Source organism: Aspergillus caelatus (genome assembly GCF_009193585.1).
Source record: "Aspergillus caelatus strain CBS 763.97 unplaced genomic scaffold BDV27scaffold_11, whole genome shotgun sequence".
NCBI lineage: Eukaryota > Fungi > Ascomycota > Eurotiomycetes > Eurotiales > Aspergillaceae > Aspergillus > Aspergillus caelatus.
In genome coordinates, this window is record NW_022475274.1 from 137081 (window position 1) to 151214 (window position 14134).

Consider the following 14134-nt stretch of genomic DNA (forward strand, 5'->3'; position numbering starts at 1 on the left):
TATACGGATAATGAATGCATACTTGACCTTGACTGAAGCATTGTTCGGGTTGTTGTTCACTCTACGGTTGCTGTTTTTATTGTTTCTATTCATTATCCAGGGCACATTAAATCGCCCAAGCTCATTAGCATGGTGTTCTGTATTTATGGAATACATTTTGGCATCGACTATTTTTGAAAGCGGAAAACCGAATAGAAATCCTCTCCGAGCTCCTTTACATGATCTGATCTATACGTTGCGACTGCATTACTCGTCCATACCTCCTGGTCCTCCCTGCTTACCCATCTGCCTAGCCTTTAGAAGCTCGTCGCATAGAAGCAGGTTAGAAGCGATACCAGTGCTTGATGCGACGCAGTTGCGCAAGACACGGAAGGAATCGAAGACACCCTCCTGCACGGGGTCCATTGGCTCGCCAGTAGTCAAGTCCAAACCAACGATGTTGCCCTCTGTCCGCTCATCTTGCAGGGCCGCCAAAGAGTCTTGAATGTCGTGACCTGAGTTGGCAGCAAGAGTCTTGGGAATGATCAAAAGGGCATCCGCAAAGGCGGCGACACCCCACTTAGCCTTACCCTTCACAGTCTTGCGGAAGTTCTCAGACGACAGATGGGCGGCACAGGCAACTTGGAACGCACCAGCGCCGGGGATGACGCAGCCATCGACAATGGAGTTGTACACAGACCGCAGACCATCACGGACGGCATCCTTAACCTGAGCGATGGTATGCTGGTTGGGTCCCTTGATGAGGATGGTGACGGACTTGGGGTCCTTAACTTCTTCGACGAAAGTATACTTCTCTTCTCCAAGCTGGTGTTCGTAAACAAGACCGGCCCAACCGAGGACGTCGGGTGTTAAGTCCTCTACGCTGTTCTGCGCGATACCACCGCAAATCAACTGGAGACGTTCCATGTTTCTCCGCTTAGCTCTCCGAAGGGCAAGGATACCGTTCTTGCTAAGGACATCCAAACTCAGGGGATCGATACCCTTCTGGTTGATGACAACGAAGTTCTTCTTCGGATCCAGGCCGCAAACCTGCTTCTTAAGCTCCACGATCTTCTGCAGTTTTGAGTCCACAAACTTGCGCTCACTCTCCACCAATTTATCTCTTTGTTCAGCAGAAGAGTAGTAGAAACCGGAGTTGATCTCTGACTTCTCATACTCCAGACTGACATTCAAGGTGAGGATGTAAGCATTTTCAACTCTCTTAGGCATATCAGGGTGTCTTGCACCGTGGTCCAGGGCAAGACCACGGATGAGTTGAGTGTCGGAAGATGTGCGGTGTTGCATGGTCATGATCTCAACCATGTGCAGATCTGGCTTATCGGGAGCTCTGTGGATAGCGAGAACGGCATCGACAATGTCGGGGGTAAGCTTCTCGGCAAGTGCACTGTTGAGTTTCGTACTGAGCGAAGTCCGAGCGACAGACAGCAACAGCTCACGGTCGATTGCACGCTCAATCTTGAATTGATCAAGGAACTGTATACAACTCCGTATCAGTCTCGACGCTCATATGGCCAGCAATCTCTCAGTACTAACCTTAAGAGCCTCGTTCTTCGCGATCTCATATCCATCTGTGATTACTCTAGGGTGTAATCCTTCGGAAATGTAACGGTCTGCCTGCTTCAGAAGTTCTCCCACCAACAACACCACGGAAGTTGTTCCATCACCAGTGATATCATCCTGTGCTGTCGCAGCTCGGGCAATCATGACCTTCGCCAAATCAGTATTCGAAGAAGTCTCTGGAAACGTGAGGAAGGCATCTTACGGCGGTGGGGTTTTGGATTTGCTGTGTAAACATTAGCCTGTGTCTGAAGGTTCATAGATTGGTCTAAGCCTTACCATCTCTCGCAATAGCACATTCCCATCCTTAGTCAATTTAATCTATTTTGCATGCTCATTAGATAGCTGATTTTGCGATAAGGGGAAATATATCATCATACTCCGCCGGCACCGTCCACCAACCTAAATTTTGTCAGCGTTTCTTTATTTTATATCGACCAAGTATGAAAACGTACATCTTCAATGTTCCGGAGGGGCCCAGGTTAGATTTAAGAACATCCTGGAGACCTTCACCAGCACTAATATTGACCTTCAAGGCTTCCGCCCTCCGCTGTGCAATGTTAGTTTGCGTGTGACCACTGAGGGGCTACTTCTGAGGGGGAAATTATCAGTGACATACCCTTGACTCGGCCTTGGGATTGAGTAACTGAGTTGCAGACATTTTTGCTGAACGGGTAAATGACAATCAGCAATCCCCAGCGAACTAACTCGTAGAAAAACAGGCTTGCTGGTGCTATCGGCCCCAAAGAATAGCCCGCACTGGCACAAAAGCTGGTGGTGTTTGCCGTCGAATGCGGTGAGCTCGTAGTTTTGGCAAAAAGCCCACATTCAGTATTCGCACTAGCGCCGCCGCGAAAAAAAAGAGCTCCGACGGCTCGACTCTCCAAATTTGCCCTCCAGCCTTTTTTTACCAACTCCACGGCGCTCCACGGCAAGTATACGACCGCAGACTCCCGGGATTTGGGTAAGGGGCTCGATCGATTACATTGAGAGGAATTTTTTTCCTTGTTATTTTGGCCCTTTGACTCGATTTCACCATGGCCGACTTCCTACTTTTCGAGGGCCCTGTGGGCTACGGACTTTTCAAGGTCGCCCACCAGGGTGACAGCGTTGGCAATCGCTTGAAGGAGGTCCAGGATGGTGTCAATGATCTTTCTAAGTTTGGAAAAATGGTTGAGTTGGCTAGTTTTCTCCCATTCGAGTATGTCCAACTTCCTGATTGGACTCTATAATAGAGACTGACCAGCTCCAGGAACAACAAGATGGCCTTGAGCGAAATCAACGACGTCTCGGAGGGTGTTGCCTCCGATACTCTTATTTCTTTCCTCGAATTGAACCTTCCCAAGCCTAATAAGAAGAAGAAGGTTGTTCTGGGCGTTCTGGACAAGGCCTTGGCCGGAAGTATCAAGTCTGCCTTTTCTTTCGTTGACTGCGAAACCGGCGACACTAGCGAGGTTGTCCAAGACATGCTCCGTGGTATCAGGCTTCACGCTACTAAGTTGCTGAAGCAACTTCGCGAGGGTGATATGGACACTGCTCAACTTGGTCTTGGTCACGCTTACTCCCGTGCTAAGGTCAAGTTCTCTGTTCAGCGTGACGATAACCATATCATCCAAGCTATCGCTATCCTTGACCAGCTCGACAAGGCCATCAACACATTCTCTATGAGAGTTCGGGAGTGGTACTCGTGGCATTTCCCTGAACTTATCAAGATCGTTTCGGACAACCAGCGCTACGCGCAAATCGCTCTGTTCGTGAAGGACAAGACCACTTTGACCGACGACAAATTGCACGATCTTGCTGCGCTTGTGGAGGACGATGAGGGTGTTGCCCAGAGCATTATCGATGCTGCGAAGCACAGTATGGGTCAAGAGATCTCCGAGACCGATATGGAGAACGTCACCTCTTTTGCGCAAAGAGTCGTCAGCCTTTCTCAGTACCGCAAGTCTCTGCATTCCTACCTGACTTCCAAGATGAGCGTCGTCGCGCCCAACCTTGCTGCCTTGATCGGAGAGATCGTCGGTGCTCGTCTCATTTCGCACGCCGGAAGCTTGACCAACCTTTCCAAATACCCCGCTTCCACTGTGCAGATTCTCGGTGCTGAGAAGGCTCTCTTCAGAGCCTTGAAGACTAAGGGAAACACTCCCAAGTATGGTCTTCTGTACCACTCCTCTTTCATTGGCAAGGCTGGCCCCAAGAACAAGGGCCGGATCTCGCGATTCCTTGCGAACAAGTGCTCTATCGCCTCTAGAATCGATAACTTCTCCGAGGAGCCCACGACCAAGTTTGGTGAAGTCTTGAAGAAGCAGGTCGAGGAGCGTTTGGAGTTCTATGCTACCGGAGCCGCTCCTACTAAGAATGAAATCGCTATGGTATGTTATCCTGCATTAATGCCATCATTATGAACTTTTGGGTGATATACTAACTCTGCATATAGAAAAACGCCATGGATGCTGTCTTAGCTGATATGGATATCGATGCGGATCAGAGCGATGAAGAAATGGAAGATGCTGAGGCTGAGAGCAAGAAGGAAAAGAAGGACAAGAAGGAGAAGAAGAAGGACAAGAAGGAGAAGAGTGAAAAGAAGGAGAAGAAGGAGAAGGGCGAGAAGGAAGAGAAGAAGAAGAAGAGGAAGTCCGATGTTGGTGAGGGCGAGTCTGAGAAGAAGAAGCGGAAGCACGACAGCGATGCTGAGCCGTCCAAGAAGAAGAAGAAGGTTTAAATGCACCATTTTCTGGGACATGAGGGCGTCATTGTCGCGGCGTTGTAGGGTTGATTTTGAGTTCATTTCCTATCTATGTTCTGTTTTACTTCACGACTTGTTGGGCTGGGTATTTGTAAATTATTCGATTGAGGCCTCGTCGTGCTAAAATTTGTCTGTAGCTCCTGAAAATGTCAATCGGATTTTTATGTTCTACATGGATCTGAGCATCATAGCACCTGCTAGACTACTGCATTACACTCATTCAGCCCTACAGTTATTGAATTGCCATGGTGTTTGGGACCGGAAAGAAAGGCGGAATTGTACTGCCGCCGTCCACTGAGAACAAACTGCCGCAACTCCCCCTCTCGAACAATGAGCCAACCCCATTGCTTCTCAGTCAATGGCGATGGCCCGAGCCCTTGCATTCTCCGCGATCCTCCATTTATATGAGTTATGATGGCTGCAAGTGACACTAGCTCGGGATAAAACCCATGAAAAATGATGATCTGCTGAAATCCTTGCTCCTGTGAACTCGAGAGTCTTTACTTTATGAATGAAGGCTTATCAAAGTGATGCCCCCACATCCGCCTTGAGTTTCAGCCCCGCGATGATGCCTACGAGTTTACCGACAATGATCTTGAACTCGCCCAAGCCCAAGCGCAGCGCCTCAGAAGAATCCGATAGCTATAGCCATTCTATATCATCTCCATCCAGCGTCTCAGCTCCTAGCCTACCAGAAGTTAAGCTTCGCGAGGAAGAAGAGTTAGGGAGATATAGTCCTCGAGCCGCCGTTGCTGGTCGGCTAGGGCAACTGGCCATACGTGGGGACCACTTTCCGACACCGCAATTTCTGAATGGTAATATAAGCCAGTCATCACTTGCGCATTCTGCACAATCGGGATGTTGGGCTACTTCCTATAGCAGTTTTTATGATATGTCCGAGACGAACTCAGCGTCAGAAACCAACACTGTCGCAAGTGGGCCTTCTGAAGCAATTATCGATGATCAGAGCAATGCTACGCCAACTACCTCCCCCAAGAAACAGGCAACACAAAGCCCTCGCAAGAGACGAAACCCTCCTAAAACACAACGACCACGTAGGAAGTCACCGCCTCCCACTAGCAGTGCAGCTGACGACTCGCTTACATGGCATGACTCCGAGATCACCGGGCATGATCCAAGTGATCCAAATGACGATGGGTACGGTATCAATGGAATAGGCTTCAAACCGACAGCGGCAATGGCTTGGAACAGATCACAGAAGCGGCAGAAGCAGGTTGCGGAATGGAAAAGTCGTGAGGCAAGGGAAGCGCGAGAAAAAAGAAGGGAGAAACGAGATACTGTCGGTTTCGAAAAGCTACGGGCTATTCAATCGGGCGCCATCCAGAAGAAAGTCAAATTTGACGTCTAACGTGTGTTCGTCAGCCAATTTCTCTGACATTTTCTTTTCTTTCCTTTTGCTTTTTGCCCTTGGTAGTTCAGATTTTTGGATTGAAGCAACTTTGGATGCAATGGAGTATGGAATATGAATGAGCTGGCGTTGGTTTGGATATTGATATGCAATCACGAAACTATTCTTCCTTGACAGGCTGGAGCCTTAATGAGATAGAAATATGTACTGTACATCCCACTCGAAATTTACAAAGCGATCCCAGCAAACTCCATGACTCCGGGCAATGCGCGAAAGGACTACCAGAACTTATAGTTCGAAAGGTTTGTCCAGCTCTTCTTTTTCTTCTCTTCCTCTGCCATACGCGCGATCTCCGCAGCCTTCTCTTCCTTTTCTCGCTGTTTCTTGATCTTCAGCTCTTTCATCAATTCCACAGCTTGTTTCATACCGTCCAGCTCTTGTACTCGACGCCGCTGGCAGAACTCGTGCGCCGCGAGAGAGGTAAGGGCAAAAGCGCCAACAGCCCAATTGGAAGCAGTCCATAATGAGCGCAATCCTAAACAATCATTGTTTTAGGGTTACCAAATGTCATATCCTAGAAAAAGCCGAGTGAATGAAATTATTTACCTCCTAATACACCTCTGATTCCACCAATTCCGAACCCTGCTCCAATACCTAGTAGTAGGGAGTCTCGTGCGCAAGGTGCTTTGTAGAATGATGTGACATCTTTAAGGGACATTGACTTCATAGCTTCCGTAACCGTAGCATCTTTCGATCCCCTTCCAGAGGGCCCAGCTCCTGTTGCTAGCACGTTCGCCGACTCTTCGGGGTTCCCAAAAGCATCCCATAGCTTTCCGACCTGTGATTTGGGGAATTCATGCTTCGGCTTGGTTTGGGGAGAGGATTCTTGGGAGCTGTTATGTTGCTCGACATTTGGGGTAGGCAATTCCGGGGTGTCCCCTGCCATAGCGTATGAGTTATATTGAATTGTTGCCTTAAACCCAGCCAACACGTACAATGACCTAGATCACTGACAGACTCTTGCAGGAACAATGACTGACCGGAGAAAATATGATCCGAAGGTCATTCAGATACTGCCAACACAGGTTAATTTTACCGTGGGCGGTGGATGTCTGACCGATGGCACGCGTATAGTGGAACGCGAACGCGTCGGGGGCACCCGCAGATTAGCAACCAAATTTGGGCTCTTCAGTAGCTTAGCATGATCTAAGTTAACAAGATTGAGTAAACTGGGTCTTCAAACTTTGATCAATTTTCTATTGAGTGTACAATTTGGCAGGAACCAAACATGCCCATTCTGTGTTCTACTAATATCTAATACTTTACATTTGCGTTCCATGCTTAACCAACTTTCACACATCCCACAGTGATCCAGCCCTAGCCAGCGGGCGTGTCGTCGCAATGCCTGTAAGGAAACCCAGCAAATACGGAAACAAGTTTCGGTCGAACGCTGCATCTTTCAAACCGAAACGGACAAAGACCATCGAATTTTCTTCTCTTCGATCGACAGAAGCCACGTCCCAAGATGAGAAATTCGAGGCGATTCGGCTGGCGAACAGCATCGACGAATCCTTGGGATTCCCGCGCTTTGAGTCCGGCGAGAAAAGGGTCGGCTGGCTTACCAACATGCATAGTACATCAGTAGAAGATCCGAATGTGCCCGGAGGACGCGCCGGTGTGGACTATTACTTTCTTGAAGACAACGGCGGAAGTTTCAAGGCAACGGTTGAATACGACCCATATTTCCTCATCGCAGTGAAGAAGGGACACGAGGCTGAAGTTGAGGAATGGTGTCGGAGAATGTTCGAAGGGCTTATCAAAAAGGTCACGAGAGTAGAGAAAGAGGACCTTAAGCTACCGAACCACCTGCTCGGGCACCGGAGGACTTTCCTTCAAATGTACTTTGCAAATGTGAGCCACCTGCTGGAAGTTCGAAGGACACTTCTCCCACTGGCGGAAAAGAACAAGAAAAATGTGAATGTGATGGATACCTACGTGGAGATTTCAAGGTTTGTTGAACTTATGCGGATGCTATCTGGATTGGTTAGGAGCTAACTAGGCTCTAGCGCAAATGCTGGCTTTGATCTCTTTGACGACGAAATAATTAATGAGTCACGATCTAATGGAACTATGGAAGCGAGTGATTTTATAATTGATATTCGGGAATATGACGTTCCTTACCATGTTAGAGTGGCGATTGACAAAGGTAGGCGACTCCCTCCGATGACGTGGATTACCTGACTGACAAAACATCTTGAAGATATCCGTATAGGGAAATGGTACACTGTAGAGGCAAAACACGGTGTGATCTCATTGACTTGTATAGAGGAACGAGTCCAACGTCCTGACCCAGTTGTTCTTGCTTTTGATATTGAAACGACTAAACTGCCACTGAAATTCCCTGATTCTGTCATCGATCAAATTATGATGATTTCGTACATGATTGATGGACAAGGATTCTTGATTACGAATCGAGAGATAGTGTCTGAAGATATCAACGATTTCGAGTACACGCCCAAGCCCGAATACTATGGTCCATTCATGATTTTCAACGAGCCCGATGAAAGGAGTGTTCTAGAACGGTTTTTTGGACACATAAAAGAGGCTAAGCCAACTGTTATCGCTACATATAACGGTGACTTTTTCGATTGGCCGTTCGTCGAAGCGAGAGCTAGTGTCCTTGGAATCGACATGTATACGGAGATTGGCTTTCGCAAAAACAGTGAGGACATTTATCAGAGCGATCACTGTGTGCATATGGATTGCTTTGCTTGGGTCAATCGTGATAGTTACCTCCCTCAGGGAAGTCGTGGGTTGAAAGCTGTTACTGTTGCAAAGCTCGGATATGACCCTGATGAACTCGACCCAGAACTCATGACTCCGTACGCAAGTGAGCGCCCTCAAACACTAGCTGAATATTCAGTGTCCGATGCAGTCGCCACATATTATTTGTATATGAAATACGTCCATCCTTTCATCTTCTCGCTTTGTACCATTGTTCCCCTTAATCCCGACGACACGCTACGAAAAGGAACAGGTACACTTTGTGAGATGCTACTGATGGTTCAAGCATATCAAGGAGAAATAGTTCTGCCTAACAAGCACAAGGAACCCCCAGAAGCTTTCTATGAAGGCCATCTGCTGGAGTCAGAGACATATGTTGGTGGGCACGTGGAAAGTATTGAGGCTGGTGTGTTCCGAAGTGATATCCCCGTTACATTCAAAATTGATCCTACTGCCATCGATGAACTTCTTCGGGATCTGGATGCGGCTCTGAAATTCAGCATTGAAGTGGAAGAGAAAAAGTCATTGGATGATGTTGTCAACTACGAGGAAGTCAAGGAACAGATCTCCAAGCTTCTGATCGCTCTGAAAGAAAATCCAAACAGGGACGAGAACCCTTTCATCTACCATTTGGATGTTGCTTCCATGTATCCGAATATCATCACCACAAATCGATTACAGCCAGACGCCATGATCCAGGAGTCCAACTGCGCTGCCTGCGACTTCAACCGACCTGGCAAAACCTGTGACAGGCGAATGCCGTGGGCATGGAGAGGCGAATTCCTTCCTGCCAAACGTGACGAATATAACATGGTTCGACAAGCGGTTGCAAACGAAAGATTTCCGGGCAAGACGAAAAACAGTCCGATGAGGATGTTCAGTGATATGAGTGCTGAAGAACAGTCTGCCATAGTCAAAAAGAGGCTTCAGGACTATAGTAAGAAGATTTACCACAAAATCCACGACAGCAAGACAATGGTCCGAGAGGCTATTATCTGCCAACGAGAGAATCCCTTCTACGTAAACACCGTCCGCAACTTCCGAGATCGCCGATACGATTTTAAAGGCAAACAGAAAGTCTGGAAAAACAAGACTGATTCTCTCAAATCGTCAGGTGCTTCGGCGGCAGACATTGAAGAAGCAAAAAAGATGATTATTTTGTTCGACTCGCTACAGCTTGCCCATAAAGTCATCCTAAACAGTTTCTACGGTTACGTCATGAGAAAGGGGTCTCGATGGTATTCACTGGAAATGGCCGGCGTGACGTGTCTGACGGGTGCTCGAATCATTCAAATGGCAAGAGAGCTAGTCGAGCGTATCGGTCGTCCACTGGAGCTTGACACAGACGGTATCTGGTGTATGCTTCCTGGGTCCTTCCCCGAGAACTTTTCTTTCACTCTGAAAAATGGAAAGAAGCTGGGGATTTCTTATCCTTGTGTTATGCTGAATCACCTTGTCCATGGAAGCTATACAAATCACCAGTACCAGACCCTTGTCGATCCAAAGACCTTCAGATACGAGACGCATAGCGACAACTCCATTTTCTTCGAGGTTGACGGGCCGTATAAGGCAATGATTCTGCCAACCTCGAAGGAGGAGGACAAGAACTTGAAGAAGCGCTATGCTGTTTTCAATCATGATGGGTCTTTGGCTGAATTGAAGGGGTTTGAAGTCAAGCGGAGAGGAGAGTTGAAGCTTATTAAGATTTTCCAGACTCAAATCTTCAAGTTCTTCTTGGAAGGAACGTCGCTTGAAGAAACATATGCCGCTGTAGCCCGAGTAGCCGACAGATGGCTGGATGTGCTATATGAACATGGAGCTACACTAGCCGATGAGGAACTGATCGAACTCATTTCCGAGAACAGGAGTATGACGAAGACTCTGGAAGAATACGGTAGCCAAAAGTCTACATCTATTACTACGGCACGCCGTCTAGCAGAGTTCCTGGGAGAGCAAATGGTCAAAGACAAAGGTCTCAACTGCAAATACATCATATCTGCAAGGCCAAGAAATACACCTGTTACGGAGCGAGCTATTCCAGTAGCGATCTTCTCGGCTGAGGAAAATGTGAAACGGTTTTTCTTGCGGAAGTGGCTGAAAGACGATCCTGGCGATTGTGATCCTCGTACCGTGATTGACTGGGATTATTATCTGGAGCGATTGGGATCTGTCGTGCAAAAGCTTATTACAATCCCTGCTGCTCTTCAGAAGGTCCGCAACCCAGTGCCTCGAGTCGCCCACCCAGATTGGCTGCAGAGGCGGATCAATGTGAAGGATGACAAGTTCAAGCAAATTAAGATGACAGATGTGTTTGCGAAGAGCGAGAAAAATCCACTGATGGACATCTCGACGAACATACTCGACCATCGTGTGCAACACGCTGGTGATATTGGTGAGGTTATTGCAAGCTCAACTGAGAAGTTGAAGTCCTCCCCAAACAGTAAGACATCGCAGAAAAGAAAGCTTCCGGAAGGTCCTACAAAAACTTCTCTGGACCCATTTGCTAGCTTGCCATCAAGGATGCCGCCAATGGCAGATGACTATGTCGGGTTCTTGAAATATCAAAAGCAAAAGTGGAAGATCCAGAAGCAAGCACGTATCCGCCGCCGCCAGCTTTTCGGCGAGAGGACGAATATTGCTAATGACTCTTTGAGTCACCTTTTCAGAAACCAGGCCGAGCTTCTTTATATCAGTACCTGGCAAGTTTTGCAGGTGTCTGAAACGGCAAGGCCAGGCATCGTTCGAGCTTTTGTCTTGATTGATAAAAAGGTTCACACTCTCACAGTCAAGGTTCCCCGGCAGATGTACATCAATCTGAAACGAGACTCTCTCCCTGATGTTGATGTTCCAGACTGTGAGGTCGAGAAAGTCAATCACACTTTGCCGAACGGGCACCCTTCGGTGCATTTGTTCAAAATGACCTTGTCTGAGGAGACCTATCTGCGTGAGGCTGACAAGATGGATACACTTCTACAGCACCCAAGCATCGAAGGTGTCTATGAGAAGAGCATCCCTTTGAATGTACGCGCTATCTTGAAGCTTGGTAGTATATGTACTTTCGACGAGGAACAGCGAGGTGTTCTGGGAGAAGGATTAGACAGTGGATTTGACCTGTCGACTCTATGCCGTACATCCTCAGACCGGCCTTATCTCATGGACTCGCCGCTGGTCTATCACTACCTGTACCATGTCGCTTCTGGTGATAGACAGATTTTCGCCCTTTTCTCCACAACCAAAAGCGAGGCGCATGTTATTATCTTGAACCGCACGAGGGACGTCCAGGGCCTTCCAAACGTCGACAAAATATACACAGATCTTCTTATGCGAAGGAAGCAGAATATGTCCGGAGATGAGCCTCAAAATGCATTTGAATACCAGGAGAAGATTCACTTCCGAACAACGCAAGTCACGACCAGAAGAAAGGCATATCTAGAGGTCGGCGACTTGATCAAGAAATTCAGAAGCGAAGAAACCCAGCCAACGATTCTTGTCATACAATCGCAGCAAAGAAGTCGCTTGTGCCATGACATCCCCATGCTGAGAGAGTATCCAATTATGTCAGTGAAACCAGAAATATCTGATATGGATCTCCCCCCTCTAGGCTGGCAGGCATTCATTGCAAGACGACTTGTCACTCACTACCTGTATCTTTCGGCTTGGATCCAACATTTGACTATGTTGGCAAGATATGGCGACGTTCCCCTCTGCAACTTAGAAAGTGACGACCCCCGGTATCTTATTGATATATCATATGCCAGGCGCCTTCAGCAGAACAATGTCGTCCTCTGGTGGTCTTCCGGTCCAAGACCTGATCATGCAGGGTACGAGAAGGATGACATAACGGGTCCTCTAGAGAAGGTGTCCATGCCATCTGTCAATGTTCCAAGCGCTTACGCCACCGTGTGTATCGAGCTTGAAGTTCGCAATCTTGCCATTAACACTATCCTGACGTCCTCGATCATTAACGAGATGGAAGGCGCCGATACACTTCTGGCATCATCCGAGCCTTCGGCTGATTCCAACGGGTCCGGCGTCCTTTATTCGGAGAAGGCGTTCGCTTCAGCCGGTGCGATCGTGCTACGGGAGATGGTGAAGCACTGGTGGACTGAGGCCTGTGAAGGAAACAATATGGCAGATATCATGGTGCAGCACCTGATTCGCTGGGTAGAGAGCCCAGTTTCGTGTCTTTACGATCGGTCACTACACAACTACGTGCGCATGTTGTCCAGAAAGTCGTTTCAGCGACTTATGGCTGAGTTTAGACGCGTTGGGTCTAATGTTGTCTTCGCTAGCTCTACGCGCCTCTTACTTCAGACAACCAAGGCCGAGGTCGGAAACGCCTACGCATACAGTCAATACGTATTGAAGTCGATCCGCGCCAACCCGTCTTTCCATTTCATTGATCTCGAGATCAAGGAATACTGGGACTACCTGGTCTGGTATGATGAGTATAACTACGGTGGAAAAGGCTGTCGGGAGGTGGTCGGATCAGATGAACAGGAATTGAAAACTGTCATGCATTGGCAGCTCAGTCGTTTCCTCCCGGGCCCAATGCAGACAATCTTCCATGATTGGGTGGTGGAATATATCGACTTGATGCACGGCGTCAAACACCCCGAATCAGCCGACTCGTCCACTCCCCGAATGACACAGATCCCAATCGGGCGCCCAACCGACGAGGACGATAATGAAGTATCTGCTGTCCTCGCGGAGAAATTCTCGAAACCCTTGAAGAAGCAAATCTCTGGTCTCATTCGCCGTCAGCGCGAGGAAATGCTACACCCCGAGCTTGCGTCTGACTACCTTTTCCCCGTCCTTCCCGGAGTCTTGTCGGACCCCAACGAAGAGAAGCGCAACCCCGTATTAGAATTGGTCAAAATGTTGATGCAGGTCCTTAGTCTCTCCAAGACGACGAGTTTGGAGAACCGACTTCTGCGTCGCGAACTACTGGCCATGTTTGAGGTGCGAGAGTTCAGCAAAGAGGGTCGATTTGAGAACCCGGCTGCCAGTCTGAAACTTCCCGAGCTTACCTGCAGCGCTTGCTGCTTGATTCGAGATCTGGACTTGTGCCGCGACGAGGATGTCCTCCCGGATCCCGGATCTGACCCAAACAAGGCCGTGACGAAGCCCTGGCGCTGTCCTTTCTGTCAAACAGAATATGATCGACTGGCTCAAGAAGAAATCCTTATCGGCCAGGTCCATGGACTGATCGTTGGCTGGCAGACACAGGATTTGAAATGCTCTAAATGTGGAGGGCTAAAGGTCAGCGAGTTCATGGAGCATTGCTCGTGCAGCGGCAAATGGGTGGAAACCATGGACCGTGCAGAAGCGGAGAAGAAACTGCGAGTCCTCAACAGTGTCGCGAAGTTTCATGGGCTTAAGCTCTTGGAGAATGTTGTGGAAGGAGTTCTAGAACAGATATGATCGAATTCGTGCGTCTTGGTTCCCTTTCTTTTCTTTTCTTTTCTTTTTCTTTGCTTTCATGGCTTCGGGTCGGTACATATGAGTACACGGGAGTAAGAAGGACTGCGTCATTATTTTAAATACTATACACGGCGTTTGGGATGCTTTGAGAGGGATTTTGATCTGGGGAGGAGTTTTATTGTATAGTATATCCATCAGCGTATGTATGTGTGCGTCTGTAATGCCAGGGAATTTTACAAAACCCAAAATTGGGA

At 48.2% G+C, this 14134-nt stretch overlaps 5 protein-coding genes across 5 annotated transcripts; 3 read left to right on the forward strand and 2 right to left on the reverse strand.

Annotated features, from left to right (window-relative positions):
* Positions 1-84: 84 nt before the first annotated feature.
* Positions 85-2372, reverse strand: BDV27DRAFT_5837 (chaperonin-containing T-complex subunit CCT6). The gene is made up of 7 exons (XM_032077006.1): positions 2177-2372; positions 2013-2107; positions 1938-1959; positions 1837-1878; positions 1763-1783; positions 1534-1707; positions 85-1473 (listed from the first exon to the last, which is right to left on the reverse strand). The coding sequence occupies exons 1-7, from the start codon at positions 2216-2218 to the stop codon at positions 247-249; spliced, it is 1623 nt and encodes a 540-aa protein (XP_031932582.1). The 5' UTR covers positions 2219-2372; the 3' UTR covers positions 85-246.
* On the forward strand, positions 2373-4476 carry sik1 (snoRNP complex protein NOP56). Its single transcript, XM_032077010.1, has 3 exons — positions 2373-2758; positions 2810-3929; positions 3995-4476. The coding sequence occupies exons 1-3, from the start codon at positions 2595-2597 to the stop codon at positions 4277-4279; spliced, it is 1569 nt and encodes a 522-aa protein (XP_031932583.1). The 5' UTR covers positions 2373-2594; the 3' UTR covers positions 4280-4476.
* Positions 4477-4611: 135 nt separating this feature from the next.
* On the forward strand, positions 4612-5850 carry BDV27DRAFT_120741 (uncharacterized protein). The gene has a single exon (XM_032065191.1). It carries the CDS (start codon positions 4815-4817, stop codon positions 5670-5672), a length of 858 nt encoding a protein of 285 aa, XP_031932584.1. The 5' UTR covers positions 4612-4814; the 3' UTR covers positions 5673-5850.
* A 16-nt stretch (positions 5851-5866) lies between these two features.
* On the reverse strand, positions 5867-6652 carry BDV27DRAFT_5854 (uncharacterized protein). Its single transcript, XM_032077012.1, has 2 exons — positions 6279-6652; positions 5867-6207 (listed from the first exon to the last, which is right to left on the reverse strand). The coding sequence occupies exons 1-2, from the start codon at positions 6616-6618 to the stop codon at positions 5951-5953; spliced, it is 597 nt and encodes a 198-aa protein (XP_031932585.1). The 5' UTR covers positions 6619-6652; the 3' UTR covers positions 5867-5950.
* Positions 6653-7073: 421 nt separating this feature from the next.
* Positions 7074-14096, forward strand: BDV27DRAFT_165356 (DNA polymerase epsilon catalytic subunit POL2; the record flags this gene model as incomplete). Its single annotated transcript, XM_032073903.1, has 3 exons — positions 7074-7681; positions 7739-7878; positions 7933-14096. The coding sequence occupies 3 exons, from the start codon at positions 7074-7076 to the stop codon at positions 13878-13880; spliced, it is 6696 nt and encodes a 2231-aa protein (XP_031932586.1). The 3' UTR covers positions 13881-14096.
* Between the last annotated feature and the right edge of the window lie 38 nt (positions 14097-14134).